Source organism: Oryza glaberrima, chromosome 12 (genome assembly GCF_000147395.1).
Source record: "Oryza glaberrima chromosome 12, OglaRS2, whole genome shotgun sequence".
NCBI classification, from domain to species: Eukaryota; Viridiplantae; Streptophyta; class Magnoliopsida; order Poales; family Poaceae; genus Oryza; species Oryza glaberrima.
This window is the reverse complement of record NC_068337.1, coordinates 21855781-21869471: the sequence shown is the minus strand read 5'-3', so window position 1 is coordinate 21869471 and position 13691 is coordinate 21855781. Positions and strand designations below refer to the sequence as shown.

Below are 13691 nucleotides of genomic sequence, written 5' to 3'. Positions count from 1 at the left end.
TCCTGGAAGCACATCTACATCACTGGCTGAGCAATCAACAAATTGAGGTGGCTGATATTCTTTAAAGATCCATCCCAAAATCATTTAACCAACTCTACACCATCATGTAATTAACCAAATGGTTGGCCCAAAGGGGAGGAAAAAGAAAAGAAAACCAAAAGTCCTAACCATTTGTACCATATCCCCACTAAGTTGAGACTTTTTAATCTTGGCGGTGCCAATTGCTACATGTCACAGGAGTAAGGAGGGCTAACAAGAACAAAGAGATTTACATGCGCGGAAGCGCAGGTAACGGGCGCTACCCTCGCCCGTCAGAGGAATCGGCTCGGGATGACGTCATGCACCCTGATCGGGAAGCTGTAGAACTCGTCGTTTCTAGGATCCGAGTAACCTTTCCGACGGTGCAGGAACGGCATGAACCATGGAAGCCCCCGGTCGTTTTCGTAGCCTCTAAACTCCAGTGTGTTGTCCAGGATCGATGCGACAATCAGTGACACTGTTGGGCCAGAGGCGAAGACTGTGTTTATGATGTCATTGAACTGCAATAGGAAACAAAAAAGATTTGTTTAGAAACCAGAACTCATGTACCAAGAGTTCAAGACGCAGACCTAAGACAATTAAAGCCCAAAGGTGTCTAATTAAAATAATATACACCGAGGTATAAACTTTTTTAAAGAGTGCAGGAGCAAAGACCAAAAATATAATTCCAGAATGTATCACCACAGTCAGATCACAGATGGTCAGAACATAATGCTGTGTAAATAGCATGCGAGGGGGGCAAGGAATATACCCATCCAGCATTCGTTCGGGCAGGTCCAGTGCTAGCAGAAGCAGTATACTCATGGAAGTATTGAGGAACCGAGATGCCTAGGAACAGCGAAAGTCCAATGATGTATATGTTCCTCATCGAATTTTTGTTTGCAAATTGCATGTACGAGACTCCCACCGCAGCTGATATGCCAAAAAAAACAGATTAGAACATAAAATGAACACAATCATGTTGCGGCCATATATATTCATCGATGCAAGGACTCTTAAGAAAGAAAATTCGGACTCACCAACAATACCAAATAAGATACAGAAAATTGCTGCGAAGATTGGCAATGGAATAGATGCAAAGAAAGCACCAAACTTCCCTGCATGAATAGAAGTTTACAAATTTCAGACAAAACTATCTTTCCCCTTTAGCAACTGAAGATGAGACCAAAAGATTACCAAATATGGAGAAGAAAATCATAAATCCAGTTGATATCTGGATCACTCTCCTGCTTCCAACTTTTGTTAGTCCAAGAAGCCCAATGTTTTCACTGCATTATATTAAAGGCAAGGGGTCCTTTCAGTTCACAAATGAACACAAATATAAAGAAACTAAATCTTACTCTCATGCAATGTGATCAAAGCCCACCAGTATAGTATTCCACTATTCCTAACCACAAAAGGGTTTGCAAAGCAAGTACTCCGTATCTTTTTTAAGTGTGTAAGCAGGGACCGTCAAGTTGGCTATGGTTAGTTGTACAGAATAATTACATGTTCTGTACATAATAACAGAATAATTTCATACCATGGCCTACCCATAAAAATATGTGAACTTTACATTTCATCATGTGTACTATGGTTCCTAATCAGCTCCTACCCCAGAGTAATAAACTGAATACCACAAAAAGCTTTACCTAACCAGAACGATGTACAACTATAGCTAGAATGTAGGACTAGATACTCTGTTAACACCAACACTACATCTTATTTTGAGCATTTATTGTTTGAAGCATATATATTTAACATCTATTTGCATGGAACTGTTCTAGTCTTCTCGAATAACAAACTCATAGAAAGGGCATAAAAGTTGAGATCCCCTTACACTGATACAGATGAACCAGCTGGAGCGCCAAAGATACCTTCTAGGAACATTCCAATGCCCTGCATTTCACACGAGTAAAATTGTAAAGTCGTCAAGGATGGCACAAGAAAATTTCACAAGTAAAAGCAAGGATGGCAAAATAAATAATAGGTAATAGCATTAGTAAATCAAGGATTTGAACTAACAGCTCTCCCACAGATCCATCCGATTAAATCAATATTTTTAGTAACAAAGGAAAGTCATGCATAGTATGTACAAACAACCATATTTGATGTCTCGCTATTACTTGTTAGAGATTAATGAGCTGGGGAGTTGTTTTCAAATGCAAGTTAGATACAGACAAGACATTTTATTGGTGTCGGTAATGTAGACTGAGATGTGGTGTAAGAATATAAAATCTTATATTGAACAAAACTCACCTGCAAACCAACACTCCTACTAAGGACACTAGCTGGAGGTGGTGTCGCACCAGCTAGACGTGCAGTTGCAAAGTGTGCACCAGTGGACTACATGAGATAACACACATTAGAAACAACAAAAGATAAAACATAACAAAAGAGATCTGATTACATTTTTGGGCCTTGGTCTTACCTCAAAAGCAGAAACAAGTACAGCACCCATCATTCCAAATGAATGACCTGCAGTGAAGATTGGTGTACCCCATTGGAAGGGGTATGGGATTTTGATCCTAGTAGAGCATGTATGTAAAGGGTCGATTAGAATTGGCTATCTGAAGAACCTACAGCCTTTTAAAATCAGTTCATAATCAATATACTTGAGAACAATACCATGGTGCCGATGATATGAGATAGGACTTGTCAGTGCGGCAGTGCTGCTGGGTCTTGAGTGAAACATGGTTGTATGCACCAGCAGCAGTAAGGATAGCTGCAAAGGCCCACACAATCCCAATACAAAGAAGCAACGAATACCTCTCAAACAAGAAGGTGATTCGCTCATGGTAATGATGGAAGTAATATGGCACATACTGCATACACAGCATAGTAAATAGTAAGTTTCGTAGTATATCACCGGTTAGAGTGTTATTAAAAGAAACCGCCCTATAAGGAGATTAATTCATTACCTGTTGCACAACAACTGCAAGGATTAGCATTGGTAGCCCGATCTCCACACACTTTCCAACCTACCATGGGAAACCAAAGAGAACATGCTTCCTTTATTTGCGAACTGCTAGATTTTCCTGTAAAAATAATATAGAGATCGTACCTGGGGAAAGCCAAGTGCAAATAGCCCAAGACCAACAACGCAAACAACAGGGGTCATTATTACAGGACTAAATTTCCTGGAAAGAAATCAATTCAAATGTCAATACCTTGAAAAAATCTAGCACAAAATGACTATTGTAGTCTAAGAACAAATATTATAAGATATGTACCTGGCGAATGCCCCCCAAATTGTGCTGAACCCAAGAATCATGTTGAGGATAGAAGCAACAATCAGAGCCCCTTGAGTTGCTCTCATTGTGTGAGTAAATCTCTGCAAAATCCCTAATAGGTTATAAGTAATCAATAATAATTTGATCAATCAATGCAAATAAATTGATCATGATCCAGACAATTTTCTATGATTGAACAAATATGAACGGTACTCTACCTGGTGACTGCTCGCATAGTTATTTTGTTCAAAGTCTTTGGCTATTGACAGTACTGGGACGACAAATGCAAAGGAAGCATTCATAACTGTAGGGAGCCGCGTTCCAACAAGTGTTTGGAGGAGAGTATTGATGCCACTCATAAATAGGAAGGATTGAATAACACGAGCCTTATCCCCCTATTAGCAACAAGCGGGAAAAGGTCAGTACCAATTCTTTAGAAGAGAACTATAATGGTACGTAATAAACTCTTTATAACAAAATAAACAATGTACTTACCGGGGTACCACCCATTGCAGGAACAATAGTTGATGCAAGCATGACAGTAGAACCCAGCATCACAAGATAGTGGAGGAATGCAAGTGCGGCCACCTGAACTGAAGGTAATATCAACAATAGTAATTTAGTGAGCACAAGCTTTATATGTCTTAATCATTTCTGGAATCGACATGAGTAATTTAATTTCCAGAAGTACATTTGATAATTTAAAAAAATCAAGATAGCACTTCATAGCGTTTTTGCCTGAACATCCTACTACTCTTCTAAGATTCTTTTGACAGAACTAGTGTGTTTGCCTCTATATTGCAGGGGATCTCAAATGAACATGTCAAAAGTTCCATGGTTACACAAATACAGTTATACTTACCTTCACAATTAAAATATTCACACTAGGTCAACCAGCAACTGCATATACGTATGTACTACAAAGAATTCAACATCTACATACATAAGCATGTAGTAGTACAAACAATAGCTATGTCTACATAGATCCATTCACTAAAGATCTGATGAAGTAGTGGGGTGTAAAGCAAATCATCACCACCACCAATTCCTTTTACTAGTCTATAAAAAATAATAGTAGCTACAACTCTCTGGAAAACATCAATAGTGTGCACCAGTAGACACCATAATCTCTTCAAACATTAGCAGGGGAGTGAAACAGGAGTTATGCTAAAAAAAAAATCTTCAAATCAAAACACACATCAAATATCTCTGGACACCCCCCAATTCAAAAATCATACAAAAACAACACAACACAGAAGCTCCCCCACTCCAAAGGCAAAAAATATCTTGAGTCAAAAAAACCCCAACCAGCAGATACTCCTAAAAATCAAATCTCCCAAATTTTTAGGGATGAAAGGGAATATTCATCATATCCAATCCATTCACCAACCAACACAAAAACACACAAGGAAAGATAAAAAAGAGGAGGAATGAAGGGGTTGGGGTTTCCTTACCCCAGGAAGGGTTGGAGTGGACGCAGTAGGCGAGATGGTGGAACTGCTCGTGCGGCGGGAAGACGGCGCCGGTGCCGACGGGCGGATGCATGATTGGCTGCATCACCATCGGCGGCGGCACGGCCACCGGCGGCGGCGGCGGCTGGTTCATCTCCCCCATTAGTTACACCGACTGCTGCACACAAGAAAGAAACAATTTTTAGGAGTAGAAACCTAAAGACTCCCACCTTTCTTTCCCCCTTTTTATGCTCATACGCCAGTGAAAGCCTCACATTGATTGCAAGAGATTGGATGCGTTTCACATCAACAGAAATTAAATAAATTAAAAAAAGATGCAATTTAATGAGCAGCTACTACTGTTATTAATCAGAAGAGAACAAGCAGAGAAACCACTGGGTGAGAAGAACACTCCAAAGATTGCAAAGCTTTTTCTTAATGGCGACCTTTTTCAGAAGAAATCGCAGGGAAAAGAACACAAGACTTTCACCTTTACTGTTTCTTGTACTACTACCTTGTATCTTTATCCTAGTTTGCAAGACAAGACCTAGAGAAAAAGAAAGGAAGTAAGAGATACAGATTTTCTTGGAAGATTCATGGGGAAGATGCAAATCTTGTGGAATGGAAGACTAGACCCCATGTCGATTCCTCTTAGTTATTCCACAATTGGGGAGAAAGTGACAAGCAGAGAGAAATACTTCAGTCCTCAGAGATTTCTGCATGCTTTGTTCAAAGAACAAATCTCTAAACAAATGAAAGCGAAAACGATGCAAAGAGATAGAAAACCCCAAGGCCTCACATCAACACAATAAAATAAGGGGAAAATTACTCACCAGTCACCACCACTAGAGAAATATAAACCCAATTGGTAGCCCAAAATTAGAGCAAAATAAACTTACAAATTCAGAAAGCTCAAGCTCCAAGCTTCTTCTGCTTCTTCTTCTTCTTCTTCTTTCCAGAGAGTGCAGATGAAGGAGAAAAAATTATATATATGTGCAAAAATATCAGCAGAAAGTCTTCTTCAACTTTTGTTTCTCCCTTTTCTTGGTTTCTTCTTATCTCCTTTCTATGGCTTTCTCTAGTATGGTAGAGTCTATCACCAGCGGCAGTGGCAACAAGACAAACACAAGATTTGTAATCTTGTGGGGAGCAAAGGGAGAAGATTGCAAACTTGAAGACTTCACCTTTATTGCCACACCCACACACACTTATCTTTCCCCACTATTTCTTCTTGATTACTCCACTAATCACACAAGCAAGCAAAACACAACACATGTGGGGGGGGGGGGGGGGGGGGGGGGAGTGAGTACTAATGCACTCTTGAAAATGAGAGGAGTTCAGTTCACTTCAGCTACTGGGAGGAGCCAAACAGTGTTTTTGGAGCCTTGGATGGATCTAGCTAGGACAACATTAAATCTTGTTTTCTTTTTTCTTTTAGTTTTTTGAGAGCTGTATTGAATGCAACAAATTCCAAGGATGGGGAGAGTGTCCTAGCATTAAAACTGGGGAGGAGCCCTGTGTCTGTGCATCTGTGAGCATGGTGGTGTGGGTTCTTCTGCACCATCTCCTTTCCTGGCTGGTTCCTCCTCAGTCATCAGTGTTCATTGTATTGGAAATTTGGAATGGATTAGTGGTGTCAACTGTCAAAGCATTTTTACAAAAATAACCAATTTTATAACCCTTCTGTTTATCTGGATTGAACATCACTTAAGCCTAGGCTTTAAAAAGTCTGTTTATTAACATATCATGCACAAGAGTTTAAATTTTAAAAAATTTTAATATTTTGTAACATTATATTTTAAACTGCTAGTGACACAAATTTAAAAATTTTATTTATAAATTATTTTTTATTGTTTTTTTCATTTTCTACGGCTTATCAACCGTAGCTCGAACAGTCAAAGCCTATATGATTATATTACTTACTCCTAGATCACAAAAGGTACCAGTATCAACACAGTGATGTAGCTAAAGGTAAACTACTTTATGTGTGAGAGATTTTGTTGCTTAAAAGGTGAAAATAAATCAACTTTTTTTATGTGAGGGGTGTTTGGGAAGGAGGGGCGAAACTTTAGCCCCCTCTCTTAAAACCATAAGTCCCTCTTTAGCCCCTCTCTCAAAACCATAATCTTTGAAAAGATTTGAGGGGACTTATGGTTTTGAGCCCCTCTCTCCAAAACACCCCCCTCAACTTTAACTTGTATTGTAATCCCTGTGTAGTGCATGACACTACTACTCCAATCTTTTCAAAGATCATCATAGCATCATGCAGAAAAAAAGAATTTTTTTTGTTGTAGAAGGATCATCACATGGGGAGATTGCTGTTTACTATTCTTCCCTGGCAACTTAAGCATGAGCTTTCAGGTAGTACTACGGTCACTACTACTAGTACTATACTCCGTTGACGACTTGCTGCATACTTTACTGTTCAGAGAAAAGGTTTTTGCTTGATTGACACACAAAAGAATAATGACACCGTTATAGACTGATGAAAAAAAAAACTGTGTTTGTCAGGATCCCATGATCCTGGCACTACATTTGCTCACAAATCACTTTGATTATGAACTGCCTTCTTTAATAATTAATGTCACACTTTGGTTAATGATTAGGGAGACCTAACCTTGTGGTGGACAGATCACATGAGTTGTGAAAATTTGGCCTATGTGCTATGGAATGAAGCAGATGAAGAGGCAAAAAGTACAGCTGCTAGCACAGCAGACAGACCATGGCATGTTCCTTCTAAGCATGATTCAATTCTGAAATAGTGCATTTTCTGCCTCAGAAAATGTTCTTTTTCTGTGGCAACTGAACAATTATTAATATGCAGAAAAGCATATACTACTAACAAATTAGTAGTACTAAATTTTAATGATAAAATACTGATACAATTTGCAGGATGGCAAAGTCGGCACCGACCTGGTACTACTGGGGAGTTATATGAAACTGTGCATATCGGATTCCGGGCAAGTAATTAGTGTTGTTTATTGCATCGGAGAACAGCAATTAGTACTAATCCAATAGTTTATTACACTCTTGACCAGATTATTGGACTGGCTTTAATTTATTAATTAATGGCACAAATGTACAGCAACACATCACATTCACATCAAGCTCGCTCAAAGCATGACATGACTCTTTTGATGCAATTATACCCATATATACACACGGTTACCGTAATGGACCATCTGATGGCGACTTCACAAGAAAAAAGATTAAGAAAATAAATACATGAAATTAATTAAGCACCTGTATATATTTACTCTCTCTATACTCATAAAAAAGTCATTTAGAACAGCGACACGGTCTCCAAAACACAACTTTGATTTTCTTATTTCTATAAAAGTATTTATTCAAAAGTGATATATGTATACTTTTATAAAAGTATTTTTCAAGACAAATCTATACATATAATTTTTACATTTTCAAACTCAACAACTTAAGAGTTATTCATGATTTATATTCCCAAGGTTTGACTTAAACATTGTCCTAAACGACTTCCTTTATTAGTATGGAGGGAGTATTAATCGTCACCAAACAGCACTACAGCTACTGTGCAAATCATTGGTGACTCATCAGAGAAGGATTAAGAAAGTGATTATGATGTGGATGATGATGACGACTCTTGTCTTTGGACAAGGTAGGTGTCTGTGTGTGTGAAAATGTGTGATAGCTCAGGGATAAGGTCTAAGCAAAAGGAGAGTGAAGAAGCGTCGATTGAGACAATTGGGGAGTCGTCACTAATCACCTTGTGACAGGGTAGTGATGGTCAGGGACGAAACTTTAGTTTCAGGGATCCAATCAGCATCACCTTTTTAAATTTTCTTTCTAGTGTTGAATCTGTTGATGTTGGCAAATCGCAAAATGTCATTTTCGTACCTTGGAAACTAATAGTAAGGCCTAATCTGCCTTTCCTACTTCCTTTTTTTTTCTTCTGTTTGGGAAATACTCCAATTAAAGCCTGACTCTAGTGGAGTGGATTTATTTGATGACTAATATGTTGATTTTGGGCCTGATTTATGCAGCTAGTGAAATTAAAAAGGAATAAGTTCAGTGTAGGTCCCTTAAAGTTGTCTCCCAGTCTGATTTTCATCCTTTAACCAAAAACCAGATACAACTCATCCTGTAACTTACAAAACTGGTGCAAACAAAATCCCTCGACGGTATTGTCACCGGTTTTGGATGAAGTGGCGCCTACGTGGCTCCTTTTGACTTGGTCTTCGTCCCATGTAGCATTGACATGGCGCTTACGTGCCAATGTGATCCGGGAAAAAAATAAAAAAGCAAAATTGAAAAACTAAAAAGTTAAACAAAATATAGGGGACCCACATGTCAGTCAAACAAAATAAAATAAAATAGTGGACCCCACATCTACCTTATCTCCTCTCCACCGGATGGCAGAGAGGAAGAAGTGGGGAGGCTGGCAACCCTCGCGGCGCTCTCTCCCCCGCCGCCGCGCCACCCACGCTCCTCTCCTCTCTCCCGCTTGCTACCACACAACACTCTCTCCCCCGCCACCGCCGCGTGCATGCTCCTCTCTCTTCCGCCGCTACATCGTGCGCCACTCCTCTCATTTCTCTCCCGCGGCCACGTCTCGCGCTGCTCCTCTCCCACACGCGACGCTCATCTTCACCGCTGAGCTCGCGCGCTCCATGGCCAACAGGTAGAGAGCGTGAGATGGCGTCGGAGAGGGTGAAAGGGATGGTGATGTGGTTCGACGTCATCGGCGGATTCTGTCCCAGCAACGGCGGGGACCACGGCTACGGTTGGGGTGACTGCGGCTATGGAGGCGGAGGCAGGTACGACGGCAAGGAGGCTGCTGTGCGTGCTACAAGTGTGGCGAGGAGGACCACATGGCCAAGGACTCCTCCCTAGGCGGCAACGACGACACAAGAGGTGTACAACGGACGACGACCTTACCTGGCACGCCCTTGACGCTGGCAGTGACGGCGATAGGGTCACCTTCTCCACTCTGTCTGGGTCGACGTCGTCCGCGGCGCTTGCGTTGTTGTCGTCATCCTCCGCCGCCTTGACCCTCGTCTATGCCGGCTTGCTCCGGGTGCTGCCGCTTTGCTCCGCCGGTCGGCCGCTCCGGCTTGCCCGTCGTGTGCTTTGGCCGCCCCGCTCCACCATGCTCTGCCCAAGTGAGAGAGATAGGATAGAGAGAAGAGGGATGGCATGTGGGGCTAAATGAGCCCCACCATTTTTTTTATTATTTTGTGTGTGTAACTGACATATGGGCCCCACGGGTTATTGTTTTTCCGGATAGAATTGCCACATATGTTGGGTTTAGTCCCACATCGGTAATTGGTGATGGGGGAGCACGACTTAAAAGGTGGGGACGGTCCTCACCCATCAGACTAGTCTTTTAGGTTGTGTAGGCCCAGGACCTAAAGTTGTGGCTCCGGTTGGGCCTGTGGTGGAGCAGGCCCAATGTGACCTGGGTGGCCCACAGTTGGTGGGTCGGGCTGCGCACTCTAACAACGTAAGCACCACGTTAATGCCACATGGGACGAAGACCTAATTTGCATGGCTTTATAAGCTGAGGGATGCGTTGCATCCGTTTTTCAGACTAAGGATGAAACTCAGACTGGGTGACAAATTGAGGGGCCTAGAATGAACTATCCCAATTTATAAAGCCCGGAAATTTGGGCTGGACTGATGGGCCGTGATCTAGTGGAGGCCTGATTGGTATCTGATCCGGCCCATTGGGTTTTCTCTAACGGTTTGGGCTTGTTAAGTTCCTTTACAATCTGTTCCTGGGCCACAGTTTTCTCTCTTTTTTCTTTAGAAATGGGCCACGGTTATCCGCTACCTACATTTTGCACCGAGGCAAGAACTGACGCTGATTAAGCGCCTTCGAAACACGGTACTTGTATAAGCGCACTCATCCAACGCTAACTTATGAATATCTTCCGAAAACTAAACCGACATATCTTAAACTTAATAAAATCATCATAGATATATATCTGTGATAGATGTACATCTCGTTGATACATCGTTGCCTACCATTAAAAAAACAATTAATCGTAATGTGAAAACTCGTTTTAGGTTCAAAACTTGAAGTGGATGTAAGCTAAGCTAGGTTCAACTCGCGCATTATGTTTATTTATTAGCTACAAAGCATGTGTCACTAATTAAAAACGCAAACAAAGCATATTTATGGGAGATCATGATTAATTTAGACCTTTCTTTCGGGTTTAAGATTACAAATCTACAACGACCACACCAATGATGGGGTTTAAGATTAAACTTTGCAACTTTTCATTGACAATTGAATTAAGAGAGTTGCTTATCCATTAGACTCGTATTCGAGAAATATTTTTCATGACTTTTACGTACTGAGATGTAGACAATTCTAGCGAGCTTCGTCATGTGTACGTATACTCAAGTGAGCTCAGTTGCTTGGCCGCGAAGAATAATAAGTACATGTACGCGTATACGTGTGGACATGTACTCATCAGTTGCTACACCAATTTTTTCATTTTCTATACTTTTTATATAGTTTGTTGTGTGTATATAGCATTTAAACGATGCACATATTCCAGGGCTGCAAGCATATTTGGAGAAGAGACCAAGTAAAAGAATTGTTGGTTTTTATACAATAGCTAGATTTACACATCCCCCAAGCTAAATATACTAAATACATACTCCATCCGTTTCTAAATATTTGACACCATTGACTTTTTTTAAATTTGTTTGACCGTTCGTATTATTCAAAAAAATTAAGTAATTATTAATTCTTTTCCTATCATTTGATTCATTGTTAAATATACTTATATGTATATATATAGTTTTAGATATTTCACAAAAGTTTTCGAATAAGACGAATGGTCAAACATATGCTAAAAAGTCAACGGTATCAAATACTTAGAAACAGATGGAGTACTAGCTAGTTTAGAGAGAGGAAAAATATACAATAGCTAGATCTACACATAGTACTCTAAGATAAGTACACTAAATATACTACATAGTTTAGAGAGAGAGGAGGAGAAAAAAATAGAGAAACTAGTATATCATACATGTTACTCCCTCCGTTTCAAATTAGCTATCGTTTTAGGTAATCTTTGATTATCAGTTTTCATATATTCATATAGCTTAACTAGCTCGTAGGATTTATAGGAAAAAAATACTTCTATAATATATAATTCATATTTTGTTTAAAGATAATCATAATTTGAGTTAGGATAAATCTAGAACTATAACTAATTTGAAGAGAAGGGAGTAGTTATAATTCTATTTTTACTTAGGCGTGTAGCTATACCCTACTCCCTCTGTCCTATAAAAAATTATTTTAGTACTAGATATGACACATCCTAATACAACGAATTTAGACATACCTTTGTCCAGATTTATTATAATGGAATATATCACATCCAACACTAGATTTGTTTTTTCGGGACAGAGGGAGTCCCGTATATTACCCAGCCATGAAATGCTGAGGTGGCTGGCACAGGTTGACTCCAGGTGGCGGCTAGCGGAGGCCGCAGGGGGAGACCGGAGAAGGCGCCGGCCGGGCATTCTTGCTGACGTCAGCTGTTAGGTGTGAGCTGGCCACTTTGCTGACGTTGCATGCTGCCGTGGCGCCTGGCTTATCGATCGTTACCCTCCACGTGGACACTATGGTCAATGTGTACTGCAGTGATATGCACTAGTTTACTCCCTCCGTCCCATAAAAAACCAACGTAATGCTGGCTGTAACACATCCTAATATAATGAATCTGAACATACATCTGTCTAGATTCATTGTACTATAATATGCCACATCAAATCCTATATTTAATTTTTTTTGATAGAGGGAGTATGTGTGGTTAATATTTTTATTCTTATTAGATGATAAAACTGAATAGTACTTTATGTGTAACTTTTTTTAAAAAATTATATTATTTAAAATAAGACGAACGATCAAACGTTGGATATAGAAAACTACAACTGCACTTATATTGAGATGGAGGTAGTATCTACCTTCGTCATAAGATGTTTTGGCCATTGTCTAGATAGAATATTTTATGACGGAGAAAGTAGATTAGTTAGTATAATAATTTTTATTCAATCTCATAGCATAACTAGTTAATCACCTTGATTTAACACATGCACACCGGTGGTACGCAAAATTAAGGCTGTGTTTGGTCCGATGAATTGGAAACTAATCTCTCGCGCACGTAAAACAAAGTGACTTATTAGGATATTAATTAATTATTAGCTAATTTTATATAGAAAATAAAATATTACGATTTTTAAAACAACTTTTTGTATAATTTTTTTTAAGAAAACGTATTGTTTAGCAGTTTTGAAGTGTGACGTAAGCGTGAAAAACAAGAACCAAAACTAAGGTTGGAAAATTGCCTTGTGAAAATAGAATTTCTGATGGATCAGCATGCACGTAGTGTACACGTCACTCCAGCCTGACAGCCATATCCATTTGGAAGCTACTACTACTACATGGATCACACTAGTACAGTAGCACAAGTACAATACAGTTTGGCAGTTGGCACCGGTCGCCGCCTCTGCTGCCCAGACCATTCCATTGGATCATTCCACGCTTAATTTTCCATCCTGTGGACTAGCTCAATTAGCTCCTCTACACCAACACAATTAATTAATTAATACAACAAGTAATAACTACTCCATCCGTCCTATAATATAGCAATCTAGTACAGGACGAGACATTTCATAGTACAACGAATTCGGACATGCTTCCTATCCAGATTCATTGTACTATAAAGTGTTCCATCCGGTACTAGATTACTATATTAAAGAAGGGGGAGTATTTTGCACCATGCACACACTACAGTACTACACTCTCTTCTCTTCTAGAATAATCTTGCTAGTAGAATAATCAATAACTAATGAATCCCAACCATGCATGTAGTACTAAGCAAGCTAGCTTAGTAGGGTATTTAGCAACACATAATCAATCATCCACAGACTTGATTATAAATCTCTAATTCATCCATGTGGATCCATATATTTTTCTCGGTGTTTGACCCCAAGA

The 13691-nt window shown here is 39.8% G+C and overlaps 1 protein-coding gene across 4 annotated transcripts; it reads right to left on the bottom strand.

The window, feature by feature from the left end:
* LOC127757391 (nucleobase-ascorbate transporter 3-like) lies at nt 1–5947 on the bottom strand. Of its 4 annotated transcripts, none has more exons than XM_052282890.1 (15): nt 5602–5947; nt 4706–4880; nt 3747–3844; nt 3470–3646; nt 3252–3352; nt 3083–3158; nt 2940–2999; nt 2647–2843; nt 2450–2546; nt 2278–2364; nt 1859–1917; nt 1216–1307; nt 1059–1136; nt 791–951; nt 1–539 (listed from the first exon to the last, which is right to left on the bottom strand). In XM_052282890.1, the coding sequence occupies exons 2-15, from the start codon at nt 4863–4865 to the stop codon at nt 312–314; spliced, it is 1671 nt and encodes a 556-aa protein (XP_052138850.1). In that variant the 5' UTR covers nt 4866–4880; nt 5602–5947; the 3' UTR covers nt 1–311. The 4 variants fall into 4 exon arrangements, with proteins under 4 accessions (XP_052138850.1, XP_052138851.1, XP_052138852.1 ...); XM_052282891.1 differs by having other exon boundaries at nt 4706–4877; XM_052282892.1 differs by lacking the exon at nt 5602–5947 and adding an exon at nt 5193–5529.
* Nucleotides 5948–13691: the final 7744 nt, after the last annotated feature.

Excerpts from the sequence above, each read along its gene's own strand:
- LOC127757391 (XM_052282890.1), bottom strand. The coding sequence starts at position 4,865 with ATGGGGGAGATGAACCAGCCGCCGCCGCCGCCGGTGGCCGTGCCGCCG. Across the intron at positions 3,845-4,705 it reads CCACTCCAACCCTTCCTGGG|TTCAGGTGGCCGCACTTGCA; the intron begins GTAAGGAAACCC and ends TATTACCTTCAG. Across the intron at positions 2,365-2,449 it reads TACTTGTTTCTGCTTTTGAG|TCCACTGGTGCACACTTTGC; the intron begins GTAAGACCAAGG and ends TATCTCATGTAG.